Below are 20050 nucleotides of genomic sequence, written 5' to 3' on the forward strand. Positions count from 1 at the left end.
AGAACTAACCAATCAGCTTCATCCTTTCATGTAACAACGTTGAAAGCTCAGCTAAGATGAGGGAACAGCTGATCATAGCTGTATATGGATTGCCATTTTGAAATAAATTTAGTAGCAGAGCTATTGCAAGCGATTTTTAATGCTGCAAATCCATTCATCACTTGGAAATTTCTGCATCTTCATGGAGAGAGCACGTCATGGTTGCTTAGCAACGGCAGACCCCCCAGGGGCGCAACTGCCCCAGCGCTTTGGAAAGAAGGGGAAAGCGGCGCATCTTATGTTTTCCACGCGCTCTTAGGCACGATATGTGAACGCCCCTAACGTGTGTTCAAAACCCGCGCCAACACAGACTTACTTTATTTTTTATTTTATCCTTACTTCGCATCACATCTGCAGCAGAGACCTGAACCAGGAAGTTGGTCGCCAGATCACACGGTAACCAGTTAAACCGTAACATCGGAGAGCCCCAGGATGTTTTCCTCGGAGGTACAGCAGCTGCCCTTTGTTCCCTTTGTAAAACAGATATGGTGTACCACGGCAGCACAACTGCGATGCACGAGCACCTCAGAGGAAAACATCCCGGTGCTCTTTAGTGTTACGGTTTAACTGGTTACCGTGTGATCTGGTGAACAACTTCCTGGTTCAGGTCGCTGCTGCAGATGTGATGGAACAAACTGATGTGATATTATTAAGTGTCTAATAAACGCAGACTTGCTCGTTGCATGATTCTGATATTCTTGTAAAGATTACAAGTTATTGGTATGATCACCCGTAGCGGCTGAAGTAAGGATAAAATAAAAAATAAAGTAAGTCCGTGTTGGTGCGGGCTTCGAACACGCGTTAGGGGCGTTCACATATCGCGCCTAAAAACGCGTGGAAAACGCTAGTCGCGCTGCTTTCTCCTTCTTTCCAAAGCGCTCGGGCAGTTGCGCCCCTGGGGCGTCTTCCGTTGCTAAGCAACCATGACGTGCTCTCTCCATGAAGACGCAGACATTTCAGCAAAGGATTAATGGATTTGCAGCACTAAAAATCGCTTGCAATAGCTCTGCTACTAAATTTATTTCAAAATGGCAATCCATATACAGCTATGATCAGCAGTTCCTTCATCTTAGCTGAGCTTTCAACGTTGTTACAGAAAGGATGAAGCTGATTGGTTAGTTCTTGTCACATGACCCGCGGTGCGCTTGCGGCATTCTGAAAAGTTGAGATGTTTTTAACTCTTAACTCGATGCGGTGCGAACGCGCCTGTTTTCGGGTGCGTGTGCGCACCGCGACCGCGTCACTTCCATTATGAGCGCGCATACCGCGTGCCTACATTGGAAATAACGAACTTGAGCGCGCAAAAGACGCGATATGTGAACGGCCTCTTAAAAGACAGCGCGCCACGAGACAACAGTCACAAACCACCGAGCTACCCCGAATCAGCTCCAGATCTCTGGACCATGCTAAACCATAGCAGAACCCTGACTACATTTTATGGTTTGTGATGCTAAAGAACATTTCATGACGTCTCAGACAACTGTAAATTTGTGGCTACTGTGGTTTAATTATAAGCGCTATCGTAAACTCATATTTACCATAGTAAAATACTTATCTTTGCCTCTTTACCTTTGTATACTGTAAAAACTTCAACCACATTGGCTGAAAATGAATAAAGGTTGAAATATTATATTAGAAGCTGTATTTATATATTTTTGTAAAGTTATCCAAAGGATTCATTAGCTAATCAAAAAAAGAACATTAGATTAATTATTTATTGTAATAAAAATAATCGTTAGAGTAGTCGACTAATCGGAAAAATAATCGTAAGATTAGTAGACAGAAAAAATAATCCGTTAGTTGCAGCTCTACTCTGAGGTGCTCGTGCATCGCATTTGTGCTGCCGTGGTACACCATATCGGTATTGCAAAGGGAACAAAGGGCCATTTTATTTGGCCTCTGTTTAAAGTATTCCCATACTTTTGATAACAGTGGTTACTGTTTTTGTGATAGAATGCAACTTTCTCCATTCCCAGTATGCCATTACACGAGATGTAAACAGTGTGACGCTTCGACGCATTTCACGCACGTCGATGTATTTTTGTAGTCGACATAATCGATCACGTCGACGCGTCGTTGCAGCACTAGCTGTTTGCTACATTTAATTAATTAATTTTAATTTATACTTTTTACATTATCTTATATCAATAAGGAACTGCTTTTTTTACCTTTTAACTGCTCGATAAAATGTACAGTTTACTGTTTCAGGTAAACTTGCTGATAATACAATCATTAAACTCTGAGCAGCGTCTATGTCACAAAGTTTCCTGCCTGGTCTTAGAGAACTAGCATTACCTGCCAAAGATACAAGATGGAGAGTTCTATGTAAAATGAAACATTCTTATGTGTAAGAACATATTCAGCGGACCTCACACCATCTTGCGAAGGCCCTGGTTATGTCTGTTGCAATTTTTCAGAAGCTTCCATTTGATTGCTTTCATATGGCAAACCTGTTTGATCTGAAGCTTTGTGTCTCTTACCCATTCCTCTCTCTCTTTCCCTTGACCTTAAACTTTTTTTTGTGCTCTTTAGCTTCTAGGTCCACTTTCTTAACTTGCAGCACCCTTGTCTGATTCTTGATAATCTTCTGGTTTTTCCTCCTCCCAAGGGTTTGTGTTCAATAGTTTAACAGAGTTCAACATAGGCTTATTAAACATCATGTTTTATAATGCAAGTTACTCACTGGGGCAGCTGAGGGCTTCTTTTGCAGTGATGCTCTTGTTGCATGCCGAGCAGAGTGTGGTGGCAGAAACACTGAGGGAAGTAAACAGGTGACCATTGCTGTAACGCGACTCACGCTCCTTTGTCTCTTTCTCCCGTGCCTTCCGCTCTTTCTCTTTGTTCTGCACACAGAAGAGTTAAAAAAAAAATGAGTTTAGCAAGAATCGCATCATAGCATATGACCTTTCACTGCAATCATAGCATTCACCATTCACTACATAATGAAAGTCACGTTGTGTGGGACCAAAAATCAGTGAACTCTCACTGCTGATAATTCTATCTAGACACTCTGCACATCAAATGATGTAAACAAGATATTATTAAAAGTCAACTAGTTAATAAAAAAGTAACAATAAGTGGATTACAAGTATTACAAGATGATTTACAAGCATGCACAACTCAAGTTGAACAGAAACTTGGTTTAAGCAGTACTGAGTGAATTCTGACTTGACTGTATTGTGTTGTTTCCCATGTGTATTGTTAGATTTGACTTGGGTGTATTGTTTGGTTGTATGTTTGCATTTGTCTTCTTTTTTTCCCATGTTAACTTGATGGGGTTTATAATATGGAGTTGGAGATGGAGTTTATAAAATGTAAGACATCCAGCTAATTGTTATCGTAAAACAAAGGGGTCTTGTATCACCCTTAAGAGGTTCATTCTATAATAAAATGCACATTATCCTGCTTATTACTATGTAATACTATAAATCGATGGACACAAAATAAGTGAGTAGAAATATTTTATTAGCTCACAACTCAAAGTTTCCACTAAGAATAATTTGTATATGTGTCAAGATGAACAAACAAATTTAAAAAAGACAACATTTTAGGTGATAGTGTATAGTCAAACCACTTTTTACATGACTTTTCACCCAAAAAATAACTGTGTGAACATTACAATTGAGTTTGTTTTAATATCTCATTTGTTTTAATGTTAAAATATGTTCAAATGTACAAAATAATCATCCTGGCAACATGACAAACACTACAATAATATTATATTAGTACTAATACTGAAGTCCTCGGATGTCATTTTCAAAACAGTTGATAAGTGAGATGCAAGATAGCATCAGCTGCCTGCATCTGAAGGAAACGAGTCCTGGGTGTTATATGAGAGACATGAAGCAAGACAAAGTATCAGTCACGTGGTTTCCGCCCAAAGATGTGTTTTGCAGCTATTTTTAGTTTAATACTTTTTTTAGACATATTTATTATTAGATATACTATTCTTTTTTAGATATATATTCACAAATATTTAATACACAAATACATGATATCAGATAAGGAAAAATGAAGCATTTTAAAATATAGCAAAATGGTTGTTTAGCATGTGACATCATCCAACAGGAAATACACTGAGCTGTTTTTATATTCTTCGCCTTAAACGTGTGAGAAATTTCACAAGACATGATGTTGATATAAGAGGATGTTAAAGAGAATTGTTCAGGCTATGTTTAGACTGTTATTTTCGATAGAAAGTGTGTCATTTGTTTAATTTTTTTTTTTTTTACAATAATAATGAACACATTGTATGATATGCTATAATGCTTCCCTAGTTGATCAATTAGTGCAAAACATATTCAAGACTCATGTCCAAACTGATCATACAGAGTTGGAACTGGGCACAGCATGTACATGCTGATGACAAAATGTTAAAAGGTGGCCAAATGTTATTAGAACACAAGTATTTTCACCAGCCAAAATGATTTTAAATCAGTTATTTCTATCTTTTGCTGTAGTGTGTCACACTGGAAAAGATAGAAATAACTGACTTAAAAAAAAATTTTAGCTGCTGAAAATAGTAGTGTTTTAATTAATTAATTAATTAATTAATTAATTAATTACAGCCACACCTGTATGTCAAGTATACTTTGGAATTTAAAAACCCACTAAAACCCAATGTATCTAATTTTTAACATAAAAGTGTGCACCTCAAGCAACACAACAGGGGACTGTGAGATTTATCTCCATGCATTGACTAATATAAAATGTGTTTTTTGCATAGTACGAAGTAGATTGCTTTGTTGTCATTTTACTGTCCTTCTCTCTGTAATAAGCTTTAAAGGCAGTAAGTAAACATATATCAGCAAGTGAAATGAAAAGCTGTGTTATTTAAAGATAATATTTCATAGAGGACAGGTAGTAGAAAAGATATGGGGGTTACTTCACTATTCAGACTGAGAAACAAAGGGAAAAACAGACTGAAAGGAACAAAGACACCCAATGAGATGAATGAAAGATAATACCTGACACACACACAGACAGTGAGACAGGAGCCTTCAGTTAAGCAACAAAGAGCCAAGAGACCCCAGCATTGGATAATGCACTGAACAACAAACCAAACCAGAAAGAAAAACAAAAATGAATCTAAAACTCTGAATTGCTGAAAGTGTATTTCCCAGATAATACGATTTTAAAGGGGTCATATGAAGTTGCTAAAAAGAACATTATTCTGTGTATTTGGTATATTGTGTTTATGTGGTTTAAGGTTAAAGAAAACACATTATTTTCCACATGCTGTACATTATTATTCTCCTCTATGCCCCAAGTGTGTGACAGAATGTTATGCCCCTCGCCATATTGTGATGGTGTGTCCCAGTCAGAACATCGGCGGGACAAGACAAAAAAAATAAAACCCATTACAAACGAGCCATTTGTTGCATCAAGTGGGGACATAATTCCGAATTATAATGACTTATACGGTCTTTTAACATGTTGAGTTGCATCTCATCGCCCCTGCGTAAACATAAAACCATATCTGCATTTGTGTTTGGAGGGCCTGAGGACTGGAATTGAGAATCGCTGATCTACACTGCTCAAAACTGGAGTTTGAAACATCAGTGGCAAATCCTATACATATGTAAACTAGGGCTGCACGATATTCGGAAAAAATGACATTGCAATATTTAATTTTTCTGCGATATATATTGCGATATGAAATCTAATCTAATTTTTTTCTTACAAACAAAACTGGGGTGAGCACACTTACATTTTCATTTTAAATGATTTAAACATCGACACCATTGTGTCAATTGATTAATATGCGCGAGGGAGAGAGAGCAAGACAGCGCTCGTGTTGTTTGAAGAAATAAAAATAAAAAAAACATGTTTACAGCCTGGTGCAAAAAATTATTTTGGTCTATATAGCTAATTTTACCCTTCATGACAACTGTGAGGGGGGTGAATTTTTTTTATTACTCATCTGTTTAAATTATATTTAGCCTTAAAGTTCTGCATAATTAAGAGCGTGGCCACTAGAGTGACAGGTGGATTGCCGCTGCTGTCACCGCCGTCGCGCTAGGTGGGTGTGGCTTCAGCAACCAGCTCCCGCCTTTTTGCCTATTTTTGATTACCCCAGAGTGACGCGCGATGATGCGCTACCAAGATGGCAACGGCCCGCTCCGCCCACTTTTGGTTTCAAAAACTCTCTTCGGAAACCTATGGGTGACGTCACGGACACTACGTCCATGTTTTTTTACAGTCTATGGTTAGAAAAAGCCGCTTTAGGGGGGTGTGCTTGACTCTTAACTTGTATAAAGAATATCTCTTTGGGTTTGAGACTCTGGTCTTTGTAACTTATCTTATCTTGGATCTTATCTATTCACGGCTAACAGCTGGTTACACTCCAAAGAAAAAGTAAAACTTGAAATCGCATCATATGACCCCCCCCCCCCCCCCTTTTTTTTTAAAGTAATCATTTAGTCACCCTTTGCAAGCTCAAAATGACATATTTTGAAGAATTTTCTCAGCGTTTTAAACCTTAGAAACTCAAAACTAAAATCATACAAATGTACAAATGCATCAGAGGCTGTTCCCAACAGAAGGGTTGTAAAAAAATAGATCTCAAGTCCGCACATTTGTTTAATATTTATTTAATATGATATTTTAGAAAGATGGTCCAACCATAAATTGTAGTAATGACTTTGATGCGACTGTTTGGCGGAGGAAGAATGAGGAGAAAGATGAACTGAATCAACAAAATAAGGCATTTCCAGAGTAAAAATGTTCTGGAATATAGATAGGTGAACAGCATTCTGTATAGCATTCACAATGTTATATTTGGCATCCACTGACAAAATGAAACTATGTGTGTAACTAAATGTAAAAAGTCCATAATGGTCTTTTGAAGTACAGTAAATGTATAATTTTATCCCATACTGTGTGTGTTCAATATAAGCTAATTAAGCTAAGTGAGTGGTTCTCAACTCTCAACATTTTGTAAGTCATCCTTATTTAACACACTTCAGAGCATAAGCTCAATAGCACAGAGCTCCAATAATTGAACTAAGTTTGTCAGATACAAGTCAAGTCACCTTTATTTATATAGCGCTTTAAACAAAATACATTGCGTCAAAGCAAATGAACAACATTAATTAGAAAAACAGTGTGTCAATAATGCAAAATGGCAGTTAAAGGCAGTTCATCATTAAATTCAGTGATGTCATCTCTGTTCAGTTTAAATAGTGTCTGTGCAATCATTTGCAATCAAAGTCAATGATATCGCTGTAAATGAAGTGACACCAACTAAGTAAGCCAGAGGCGACAGCGGCAAGGAACCAAAACTCCATCGGTGACAGAATGGAGAAAAAAACCTTGGGAGAAACCAGGCTCAGTTTGGGGGCCAGTTCTCCTCTGACCAGACGAAACCAGCAGTTCATTTCCATGCCTCAGCAAAAGTCAGATTGTGCAAAAGAATCATCTGTTTCCTGTGGTCTTGTCCAGGTGGTCCAGATACAGTCTCGCGTCTACTTATTTTTCATGTCCACACAGCTTCTGAATTATAATCAACCTATAAATGAGCAACGATGTACAAGTTTGACATATGCGCAGTACCACCTAGTGAGCTCGATCTGTATCAGCATTTACCTCTCGCTTGTGCTGCTGTAAATACAGGTGCTGGTCATATAATTAGAATATCATGAAAAAGTTTATTTATTTCACCAATTCCATTCAAAAAGTGAAACTTGTATATTATATTAATTCATTAAACACAGACTGATATATTTCAAATGTTTATTTCTTTTATTTTTGATGATTATAACTGAAACTAAGGAAAATCCCAAATGCAATATGTCAGAAAATAAGAATATAACTTAAGACCAATACAAAGAAAGGATTTTTAGAAATCTTGGCCAACTGAAAAGTTTGAATATGAAAAGTATGAGAATGTACAGCACTCAATACTTAGTTGGGGCTCCTTTTGCCTGAATCACTGCAGCAATGCGGTGTGGCATGGAGTCGATCAGTCTGTGGCACTGCTCAGGTTTTATGAGAGCCCAGGTTGCTCTGATAGTGGCCTTCAGCTCTTCTGCATTGTTGGGTCTGGCATATCGCATCTTCCTCTTCACAATACCCCATAGATTTTCTATGGGGTTAAAGTCAGGCGAGTTTGCTGATCAATTAAAAACAGGGATACCATGGTCCTTAAACCAGGTACTGGTAGCTTTGGCACTGTGTGCAGGTGCCAAGTCCAGTTGGAAAATGAAATCTGCTTGTTGGTCAGCAGCAGGAAGCATGAAGTGCCCTAAAACTTCCTGGTATACGGCTGTGTTGACATTGGACCTCAGAAATCACAGTGATATCTCAGATCATTATTTAGTTTTGTGCAAACTTCATATAGCCAAAATTGTAAATTCTAATTCTTGTTACAAGTATGGAAGAACCATCACTTCTACCACAAAAGACTGCTTTTTAAGTTATCTTCCTGATGTATCCAAATTCCTTAGCATATCCAAAACCTCAGAACAACTTGATGATGTAACAGAAACTATAGACTCTCTCTTTTCTAGCATTTTAAATACAGGTGCTCCTATACGCTTAAGGAAGGTTAAGGAAACCAGTATGACACCATGGTATAATGAGCATACTCGCACCCTAAAGAGAGCAGCCTGAAAAATGGAGTGCAGCAGGAGGAAAACAAAACTAGAGGTATTTCGTATTGCTTGGCGGGAAAGTAACCTATCCTAAAGAAAAGCATTAAAAACTGTTAGATCCGATTACTTTTCTTCTATTTTAGAAGAAAACAAACATAACCCCAGGTATTTATTCAGTATAGTGGCTAAATTAACAAAAAAATAAAGCCTCAACAAGTGTTGACATTTCCCAACATCACAGCAGTAATGAATTTATGAACTACTTTAATTCTAAAATCAATACTATTAGAGATAAAATTGTAACCATTCAGCCGTCAGCTACAGTATCGCATAAGACATTGCACTGTAGACCCCCTGAGGAACCGTTCCACTCATTCTCTACTATAGGAGAGGAAGAATTGTATAAACTTGTTAAATCATCTAAACCAACAACATGTATGTTAGCACCTATACCACCTAATCTCCTAAAACAGGTGCTTCCAGAAGTCATAGATCCTCTTCTGACTATTATTAATTCCTCATTGTCATTAGGATATGTCCCCAATACCTTCAAACTAGCTGTTATTAAGCCTCTCATCAAAAAACTACAACTTGACCCCAAAGAACTAGTTAATTATAGACCAATCTCGAATCTCTCTTTTCTGTCCAAGATACTAGAAAAGGTGGCAACCTCACAATTATATTCCTTCTTAGAGAAAAATGGTATATGTGAGGATTTCCAGTCAGGATTTAGACCGTATCATAGTACTGAGACTGCTCTCCTTAGAGTTACAAATGACCTGCTCTTATCATCTGATCATCGTGGGTGTATCTCTCTATTAGTTTTATTGGATCTTAGTGCTGCGTTTGACACAATTGACCACAACATTCTTTTGCATAGACTTGAACACTTTGTTGGCATTAATGGAAGTGCATTAGCATGGTTTAAATCATACTTATATGACCGCCATCAGTTCGTAGCAGTGAATGAAGATGTATCATATCGATCACAAGTGCAGTATGGAGTACCTCAAGGCTCAGTTAGGGCCGCTACTCTTCACGCTTTATATGTTACCCTTGGGAGATATCATCAGGAAACATGGTGTTAGCTTTCACTGTTATGCTGATGATACTCAGCTCTATATTTCTTCGTGGCCTGGTGAAACACACCAATTTGAAAAACTAATGGAATGCATATTCGATATAAAAAACTGGATGGCGAGTAATTTCTTACTGCTAAATTCTGAAAAAACAGAGGTGTTAATTATAGGACCTAAAAACTCTGCATGTAATAACCTAGAACACTGTCTAAGACTTGACCTAGGTGTGCTATTTGATCGCAATCTTTCCTTAGAAAGTAACGTTTCTAGCATTTGTAAAACTGCATTTTTCCATCTCAAAAATATCTCTAAATTACGGCCTATCCTCTCAATGTCAAATGCAGGAATGTTAATCCATGCATTTACGACCTCAAGGTTCGATTATTGTAATGCTTTATTGGGTGGTTGTTCTGCACACCTAGTAAACAAACTACAGCTAGTCCAAAATGCAGCCACAAGAGTTCTTACTAGAACCAGGAAGTATGACCATATTAACCCAGTCCTGTCAACACTGCACTGGCTCCCTATCAAACATCGTATAGATTTTAAAATATTGCTTATTACTTATAAAGCCCTGAATGGTTTAGCACCTCAGTATTTGAATGAGCTCCTTTTACATTATAATCCTCTATGTCTGCTACGTTCTCAAAACTCAGGCAATTTGATAATACCTAGAATATCAAAATCAACTGCGGGCGGCAGATCCTTTTCCTATTTGGCGCCTAAACTCTGGAATAACCTACCTAACATTGTTCGGGAGGCAGACACACTCTTGCAGTTTAAATCTAGATTAAAGACCCATCTCTTTAACCTGGCTTACACATAACATACTAATATGCTTTTAATATCCAAATCCGTTAAAGGATTTTTAGGCTGCATTAATTAGGTAAACCGGAACCGGGAACACTTCCTATACCACCCGATGTACTTGCTACATCATTAGAAGAATGGCATCTACGCTAATATTAGTCTGTTTCTCTCTTATTCCGAGGTCACCGTAGCCACCAGATCCAGTCTGTATCCAGATCAGAGGGTCACTGCAGTCATCCGGATCCAGTACGTATCCAGACCAGATGGTGGATCAGCACCTAGAAAGGACCTCTACATCCCTGAAAGACAGCGGAGACCAGGACAACTAGAGCCCCAGATACAGATCCCCTGTAAAGACCTTGTCTCAGAGGAGCACCAGGACAAGACCACAGGAAACAGATGATTCTTCTGCACAATCTGACTTTGCTGCAGCCTGCAATTGAACTGCTGGTTTCGTCTGGTCAGAGGAGAACTGGCCCCCAAACTGAGCCTGGTTTCTCCCAAGGTTTTTTCTCCATTCTGTCACCGATGGAGTTTCGGTTCCTTGCCGCTGTAGCCTCTGGCTTGCATAGTTGGGGACACTTCATCTACAGCGATATCGTTGACTTGATTGCAAATAAATGCACAGACACTATTTAAACTGAACAGAGATGACATAACTGAATTCAATGATGAACTGCCTTTAACTGTCATTTTGCATTATTGACATTATTGACACACTGTTTTCCTAATGAATGTTGTTCAGTTGCTTTGACGCAATGTATTTTGTTTAAAGCGCTATATAAATAAAGGTGACTTGACTTGACAGTGGACCAACACCAGCAGATGACATGGCACCCAAACCATCACTGACTGTGGAAACTTAACACTGGACCTCAAGCAACGTGGAATGTGTGCCTCTCCTCTCTTCCTCCAGACTCTGGGACCCTGATATCCAAAGGAAATGCAAAATTTACTTTCATCAGAGAACATAACTTTGGACCACTCAGCAGCAGTCCAGTCCTTTTTGTCTTTAGACGCTTCTGACGCTGTCTGTTGTTCAAGAGTGGCTTGCAAACCCATGTCTTGCAAATGTCTGTGCATAGTGGTTCCACTGCAGTCCACTCTTTGTGAATCTCCCCCACATTTTTGAATCGGTTTTGTTTCACAATCCTCTCCAGGGTGCGGTTATCCTTATTGCTTGTACACTTTTTTCTACCACATCTTTTCCTTCCCTTCGCCTCTCTGTTAATGTGCTTGGACACAGAGCTCTGTGAACAGCCAGCCTCTTTTGCATTGACCTTTTGTCAATGGTCGTCTTTTGGACAACTGTCAACTGTCAGCAGTCTTCCCCATGATTGTGTAGCCTACATAACTAGACTGAGAGACCATTTAAAGGCCTTTGGAGGTGTTTTGAGGTGTTTTAATTAGCTGATTAGAGTGTGGCATCAGGTGTCTTCAATATTGAGCCTTTTCACAATATTCTAATTTTCTGAGATACTGAATTTGTGATTTTCCTTAGTTGTCAGTTATAAACATCAATATTAAAAGAAATAAACATTTGAAATATATCAGTCTGTGTGTAATGAATAAATATAATATACAAGTTTCACTTTTTGAATGGAATTAGTGAAATAAATCAACTTTTTGATGATATTCTAATTATATGACCAGCACCTTGCACCAGTTTGCATTTACACTAAAAAATCTCTGCCAACTTTATGTCAATTTTCCAGAACTAAAGCTCAGTGTAAATGCAGCATATGAGGAATCAAACAAGTAAACATGGATTTCGACTTAACAGGGTTGCTTATTTTAATATCAATATTAACATCCCAGGGTTTTATGTTTTTATGGATTTGTTTTATGAAATTACTCGTGGACTTTTAGCTTGCATTCTCTCTTTTTCTGTGTATAATACCTGTTAATCTGTTTCCTTGGCTTCTCATGATTATTGCCTACTTCCTGTTTTGTTTCTCACCTTTAAATTACATTTTAAAAAATCTAAATTGTTGGGTGTTTTGTAACCCAAAATGAATAAATATATATATATATATATATATATAAAAAATGAATGACACTTATTTTTCATTCTTTGTCAGTCTTTGTTATAATGAGATTTGTTAAACGTCTATGTTTTGTTTACCTCTTGTGCCTTTATTCTTTTCATCTATTAAATATAATGCTTTCTTTAGCTCCTTATCAACTTCCTTGACTGCAATCCATGGCAATTATATGACAAACAGAAGTTTGTATTTTATTTTGATAGTTTGAATTAATATCAACTCAACACCGACATAAAAGTGCCCTTATTCCTGCTCAGTGACACAGTCGCATTGTATCGGGAGGATTTAGTTATTTTTATATCAAATTCAAATCACTTTAACTGACAGTTAAATGGGTCAGTGTGTCAGCTCAGTCAGCTCATGATACACTGAACACAAATGTGTGTTAAATGCTGTAGGAATAAAGTGTGGCCTGTTCTTGTTCTGAGCCTTGGGCCCTGTCTCCAATTCCTCAGTGGAGAACATATGCCCCATGCCCTCAGGAAATGAAACCCAGACAATAGCTATAACAGAAACAAACATGGAAAAAAAGGCATAGAAAGCATATGCGGGTGAGACATGTCCCCAACTCTTTTTGCAAAACTGATTCCATACCATCATTTTTTTTTTAAATAGTTTAGTGAAGGAATGTAAATCTACAACACTTATTTTTCATCCTTTGGTTTGTTACAATTTCTTTTGGGGTTTTGGTTCTTGTACTTTTGTAGGTTTTAGGGAGGGACCTTTTAAATAATCAAAATAATTTGGCAAAATGTCATAATTTGGTTAAATGATATGGAATGGAACTTGTAATGTAGTCAAGAAGACCTGCCTGGAACTTCATGATGAATCTGATAGCCTTTTATTCACATAGGCTATAAACATTTATCAATGCACATACATGGATCACATCAAATATGATCAGCTGAAGCTCAAATCATTGTTTAGACGAGAACTGTTTTACGACCTAAAAGCTAGGAAGTGGTGGGACCATGTCCACACATTCGACAATTACCTACCCCAACAAGAGATGCTTTGAATTTTTGTGTGAGTGCTTACAGGCATGCATGCTTCATAATTGTAGATTGTAAGCATGTATGCTTCGACATTTGCTTGAAAAGTGATATGTGAGCACAGAGAATTTTCACTAATGCAAATTTCATAATGTCTGCATTAACATCAAGGGTGAACTCATGAACATACAAATACATTTATGCTGGAAGTGATGGTTTTTAAGTTGCCCACACACAGATATGTATCTGATTATTTGGAAGTGGCTCAAATCTGAAAATCAGATATGAAAAGAGGTGATCTTACGCATTTTCTTCCATTTAGACATGTACAACAATATCAGTTTCTTATCCAGGTTCATTGAAAATACATGCTTGCAGTGACATTTCTGCAAAATGATATCACATTGCTTCTTGTATATTATTATTATTTTATCTTGAATATTACATTTCATCAAAATGTATTAGTTTACAAATCATGTGTTGTGGTAAATGCATTTTGAGGTCATTTGAGTCTTTTTTTTTGTAATTGATTATCTGTCCCTGTAGTAAATTAGTTTGAACAGGAATAAACATTGTTGGCATTTTGCTGTTTATTTGAGCTGGAAACCGAGTTAAATTGTATGTAGAAGTAAATTTTTTACATTTTGCACAAGAAAAAAACTAATGTGGGTAGAAGCACATTTTTCCAGTGATCCTGAGTTGGATTTTTTGATGAGATCAGAGTGGTGTTGGTGACAGAGTTGGGCGGTGAGCCTACCATTGATGAGCAAGTCAAGCCTAGCAAAGGCAATCAGAAGAACACTCCCACGGTAGAGTGGCAAAAGCAAAGGCATATGCGGCAATCCAAACATGCAATTAGGACCAGGAATGTCACTGAGTTCAGCTCCTGCTTACAAATGGGACCAAACTGCTTCTTAACCTTTTTCGCCCTTGACCATTTACTGATGCATTACACTGACCTCGACTGATTGTTATCTTTAACTGTGTCGGAGTCATTTCAATCACTTCTTGACCATAAGCACCTCCCATAGTGTCCTTGCAGGGGATTATACACCCAAATGATTACACCACTTCTGCTTATCGTTCAATAAAGAACTCCCCAATGATAAAATCCCAGCTAAACTGCAACATATGTGCATGTGCCTCATATTCTCTGCTACATCTTGTTACTGATCATGTATCACAGCCTCACAGGGAACACAGATCCAGTTCCAAAAAGCATCACAAAGCAACTACAAGATAAGGTCTTGGCAAAACACGTATACAATTCACATATCTTAAGAGGTGATTTCTCTTTAACTTAATACACCAAAATTAAATCTTATAGCGATGCGCAACATGACAATGAATCATCACTGTACAAGCTACAGAAAAAGGGAAGTAATTGCGTCACTTACCAGACACTTGTTTAAAATAATACTAAAACTTGGGGGGGAAACAGAACTGGATATTTGTTTATAAACTGGTTCACAAGCAAATTGGAGTAAAGACCTTACACAGCACATATAAGAACAAAGACACGATATATGAGTACTGGAGATAAAGGGAGCGTGCGACACGGTATAAAAAATAAATAAAGCGTAACCGTGCTGCAGTCAAACACGCTCAAGTTGTAACTTTTGTGTTTTGTGAACGTACGTACTACAGAAAGCGTGGGTAATGAAGCACCAGTAAGTGCAGCAATGAATGCTCTGTAACATGCTGCAGTCTTTGTATGGCCCTCCCCCATTGGTTCCCTTCAGTGTATCAGACAACGTGTTCATACTGCTGCACAATGGACTAAATACTCACGTTACTAACTTCTTACGAATACACATACATAAACGAAACACCCATAGAGAGATAAAAAGAACAATAATATATGTGAACCTTATTGTAACATCTTTTGTTCATTTGATCAAATGAGAAAGAAGAAGAGTAGCAGCAGCCTCCATCTCACAGCAGAAAAAACCTTCAGCACACACCACTGGAGAGAGCCATTCAACAATATGTTACCATGTATCCTACGTGCTTTAACAACAATGCTTATGCATTCTTTAAATAAAAACAAAAAGAGTAATGTAATTCATACATATCATTTATAACTCACCTTAACATTAACGTCTTTCATTTTTTCCTGGCGTGCTTTCGGTAACGGGTCCGAGACACGGGACATCGCGAGAAAATAAAAACTTTACCAACACCAGTCGGTTTATAGGAAATCCAGATGTTTGAATCTTGTTCAGAAAATAAGCATCCAGTGCGTGAAGCAATATGGAAATTTATACATGTGCATTAAAGCTCCGTTAAGTCTCACGTGAACTGTGTTTAATAAAACATACAAGGTTTATTTTTTTCATCTTTCACAGGAAACTCCACAGCCTACAGACTTTCAACCAATAGCAGTCGTGTATTTCTCTGACTGATAGCCGCTTGACCAATCAGATTTGCAACATATGATCGACTCCGCCCTTCACAGCTGCCACAGTAAAGACAGCAGGACGCGCCACATGGGGTGTTCCTTTCAAATATTTTAGATAAATAATCTGAGACTTTTTTTTTTAAATAAAAAATTGTAGAATATACAAATGTATTGTTTTTAATCATGTAAAAACGCTGACTATGAGTAATTCGACCTACATTTGGATCCACCCCAAACAACAAATTGGGGTATACACCTAACACATTTTCACTTTGTTCGGTATTAAGCGTTTACAGTCAAGCTGTTAAGCAAATACCTAAACACTAAAAGTTGACACTGGAGGTTTAGTGAATAATTAAACTATGAAAAACTGCAGGTAGCTGACTGGTGTAAGTAGAGTGACTGTGTGACAATCATGGTATATATGAGATTTTAAGTAATAAACTTTGGTAAATTTGTTCAGCCATTATTTGTGTAGTTTTATTGCACATATAATGCTGATAATGGTGGTCTTAATATCCGCTGTTTGGTAAATTACCTGCTTTGGTTTACTTTAGTGAACTGACTAATATATCCCTTGGAAATAGTAAAAGGCTTTAGATGATAACTTTGTACATTTGTTTACATGTATGCAGTCATGATCTACTCGTTAAGAAATTAATAGCATATATGTAGATATAGGTTATTTAGTTTTATTCTTAATGATCTGTTGTCCTCTGTATCATCTTCTGTCGTTTATCAAAGACTGTTTCTGTTTTAGTTACAAATAGTCCAAATCAGTCTACGATCACCTTCACTTCCCATAATTCCCATCATACACCACACTACATTTTCCCTTTTGTATCTTTATTTGTAATTTTGTCACTATTGATTCGACTGTATTCACCCATGTTTCTCACAGTACATTATATTATTATATTAGCGCTGAACATGTGAAAGTGTGCGGCAGTCTGCAGTGGTGTACAGATGTGTCAGCATTTTCTGTTCTCACACTTACCATAAACCCATCCTGTAAACATCTGCCTGTTTTCACCTTACTTTCATCACTCTTAAACTATAATGGTACACTATACACTCCAAAAGTATTAGTACACCAAAAGTATATACACCAAAAGTATTATTACACCTGTTCAATTTCTCATTAATGCAATTATCTAATCAACCAATCACATGGCAGTTGCTTCAATGCATTTAGGGGTGTGGTCCTGGTCAAGACAATCTCCTGAACTCCAAACTAAATGTCAGAATGGGAAAGAAAGGTGATTTAAGCAATTTTGAGCGTGGCATGGTTGTTGGTGCCAGAAGGGCCGGTCGGAGTATTTCACAATCTGCTCAGTTACTGGGATTTTCAAGCACAACCATTTCTAGGGTTTACAAACAATGGTGTGAAAAGGGGAAAAACATCCAGTATGCGGCAGTCCTGTGGGCGATGTCTTGTTGATTCTAAAGGTCAGAGGAGAATGGGCCAACTGATTCAAGCTGATAGAAAAGCAACTTTGACTGAATTAACCACTCGTTACAACCTAGGTATGCAGCATAGCTTTTGTGAAGCCACAACACGCACAACCTTGAGGTGGATGGGCTACAACAGCAGAAGACCCCACCGGGTACCACTCATCTCCACTACAAATAGGAAAAAGAGGCTACAATTTGCACAAGCTCACCAAAATTGGACAGTTGAAGACTGGAAAAATGTTGCCTGGTCTGATGAGTCTCGATTTCTGTTGAGACATTCGGATGGTAGAGTCAAAATTTGGCGTAAACAGAATGAGAACATGGGTCCATCATGCCTTGTTACCACTGTGCATGCTGCTGGTGGTGGTGTAATGGTGTGGGGGATGTTTTCTTGGCACACTTTAGGCCCCTTAATGCCAATTGGGCATCATTTAAATGCCACGGCCTACCTGAGCATTGTTTCTGACCATGTCCATCCCTTTATGATCACCATGTACCCATCCTCTGATGGCTACTTCCAGCAGGATAATGCACCATGTCACAAAGCTCGAATCGTTTCAGATTGGTTTCTTGAACATGACAATGAGTTCACTGTACTAAAATGGCCCCCACAGTCACCAGATCTCAACCCAATAGAGCATCTTTGGGATGTGGTGTAACGGGAGCTTCGTGCCCTGGATGTGCATCCCACAAATCTCCATCAACTTCAAGATGCTTTCCTATCAATATGGGCCAACATTCCTAAAGAATGCTTTCAGCACCTTGTTGAATCAATGCCACGTAGAATTAAGGCAGTTCTGAAGGCGAAAGGGGGTCAAACACAGTGTTAGTTTGGTGTTCCTAATAATCGTTTAGGTGAGCGTATATATATATATATACATTCTGACTACAAAAAGTATTTGTATTTGTCAGAATGCTATTATTTTAGAATAAAATTTCAAAGTATATACATGTGTTATCAGAATATGCTATGCTTAATGACTCACCGTGTATTCCTCATTGTGCTCCAAGATACTCCACTGTCCTATTCTGGAGCATATATCCTCAGTCTTCCCAGAGAATTTCTGTGTGTTCTCCTTGTGTCTGTCATCAGCCAGCAAGATAAGATTGCCTGTTCATTCTGAGTTAAAGTTCTCATCACCATTGATCACACTGCAGATTCAGAGAAAGAATTATAGGGACATAAATTTTATGAGGAAACAAAGTAATGATCTTTAAGGGAACACTGTCGATGAGGTATATAGTTTAAAAAACAAGCTCTGCAGGTATAAATAGCTATGTTTATTGGGTTAGTGTATAGGGAAAAAATGAGTAAACACTGTTTCCTGCAGCTCTTTGGTGTGCCATGGTTTGTAGTTGGAGTTGTAGACATAGATATAATTGCAGTGTTTTATTAAGTAAACATGAAGAAAATAAAAGGAATAAAAACCAACAACTGGAACTGAAAGAAACAAAGGGTATACATAGACGTGGGATAGCAATTATACTAATACCAGAAACCAAAGAAACTTTATATGCAACCAGAAAAGTTAACATATCACAACAACAAATTAAGGTTTTTATTTAATTTTTAAAAAAAATTCTAAATGGAAGATTGAACCAAGGTGAATTGTTGTCACAGTTTTACACATTAACACATGCATTGTCAAAAGAAAATATATGACATACTTACAAACAAATATAGAGAAATCTACTTTAGAGCAAAATCATTTTATTCAGCTCAGTTTCCGTTAAGAGCAGGTTCCTTGACAAGATATGGGGAATAGTGAAGTCATTTTGAAAATTAGGTCAGTGTCCAAATATATATGGACTATATATATAAGCATACTGTTAAGTGCATTTTTGGACACTGACACAATTTTTATAATTTTGGCTCAGTGTCAAGTTATGTGTGTTTGATGACTGACCACAGCTTTGCCCAAACTTGAAAACTGCTTGATCTCTGATGAACGCAAAGGACAACTCAAAACTGTTCACTTTCTTCTCTTTTATTTCTTAAAGATGGTTTGATAGATTGGGATGGAACAGAATAGGTTGATAACCTTTGAGACACACAAACCAAAACCATGAATTAATTACAAATAAATCACAAATAAATTTCAACACCACTTTCTCAAAGTAATAATAAATAGATGTTACTGAATGCTCAAACCAAACCAAACAATGTAGTTTAGATTAACCTAGGATCTCTAATAGTTAATTATTAAAATACCAATCCCATAATTAAACTTATATAATTTAAACAATACACATGCTTAGAGTAACGTTACTACTACCAAGTTCTACGTTCACATAATAAAGTCTTCGATATTTAATTTAAATTGCACATTACAACCAAGCAAAAAATCATATAGCCTGAACTCAACACATTCAAAAACAATCACATTCTGTCCTACCAGTTGCGTCTTTGGATGATCAGGAGCTGTGGTTAGGGTATCTTTTTCCAGGAACGGGTGAGAGGGCCAACTGAGCTCTTACCAAACATTTCAATGCCATGCACTCCCCGTGGGTGCACCGATAAATATGGTCCCAAGAGCACTTCCTAGAAAGTTGGTTCCACCTCCTGTTGTATGGTTGCCCCCTGCAGTTTGGGAGTGCTCTGAGTATCCTGGGTAAATCTAGGTTTGAGTGCTCA

At 37.6% G+C, this 20050-nt stretch overlaps 1 protein-coding gene across 1 annotated transcript in view; it reads right to left on the minus strand.

Moving 5' to 3' along the window:
* Positions 1-15902, minus strand: part of LOC132158060 (rho guanine nucleotide exchange factor 2-like) — a 59915-nt gene extending 44013 nt beyond the window's left edge. The window contains exons 1-2 of the mRNA XM_059567313.1: positions 15649-15902; positions 2723-2882 (exon numbers count right to left, since the gene is read on the minus strand). Of these exons, the coding sequence (XP_059423296.1) occupies positions 2723-2882; positions 15649-15714 (226 nt within the window). The 5' untranslated portion in view covers positions 15715-15902. The remainder of the gene's footprint in view (positions 1-2722; positions 2883-15648) is intronic.
* Positions 15903-20050: the final 4148 nt, after the last annotated feature.

Source organism: Carassius carassius, chromosome 15 (assembly GCF_963082965.1).
Source record: "Carassius carassius chromosome 15, fCarCar2.1, whole genome shotgun sequence".
Lineage (NCBI taxonomy): Eukaryota > Metazoa > Chordata > Actinopteri > Cypriniformes > Cyprinidae > Carassius > Carassius carassius.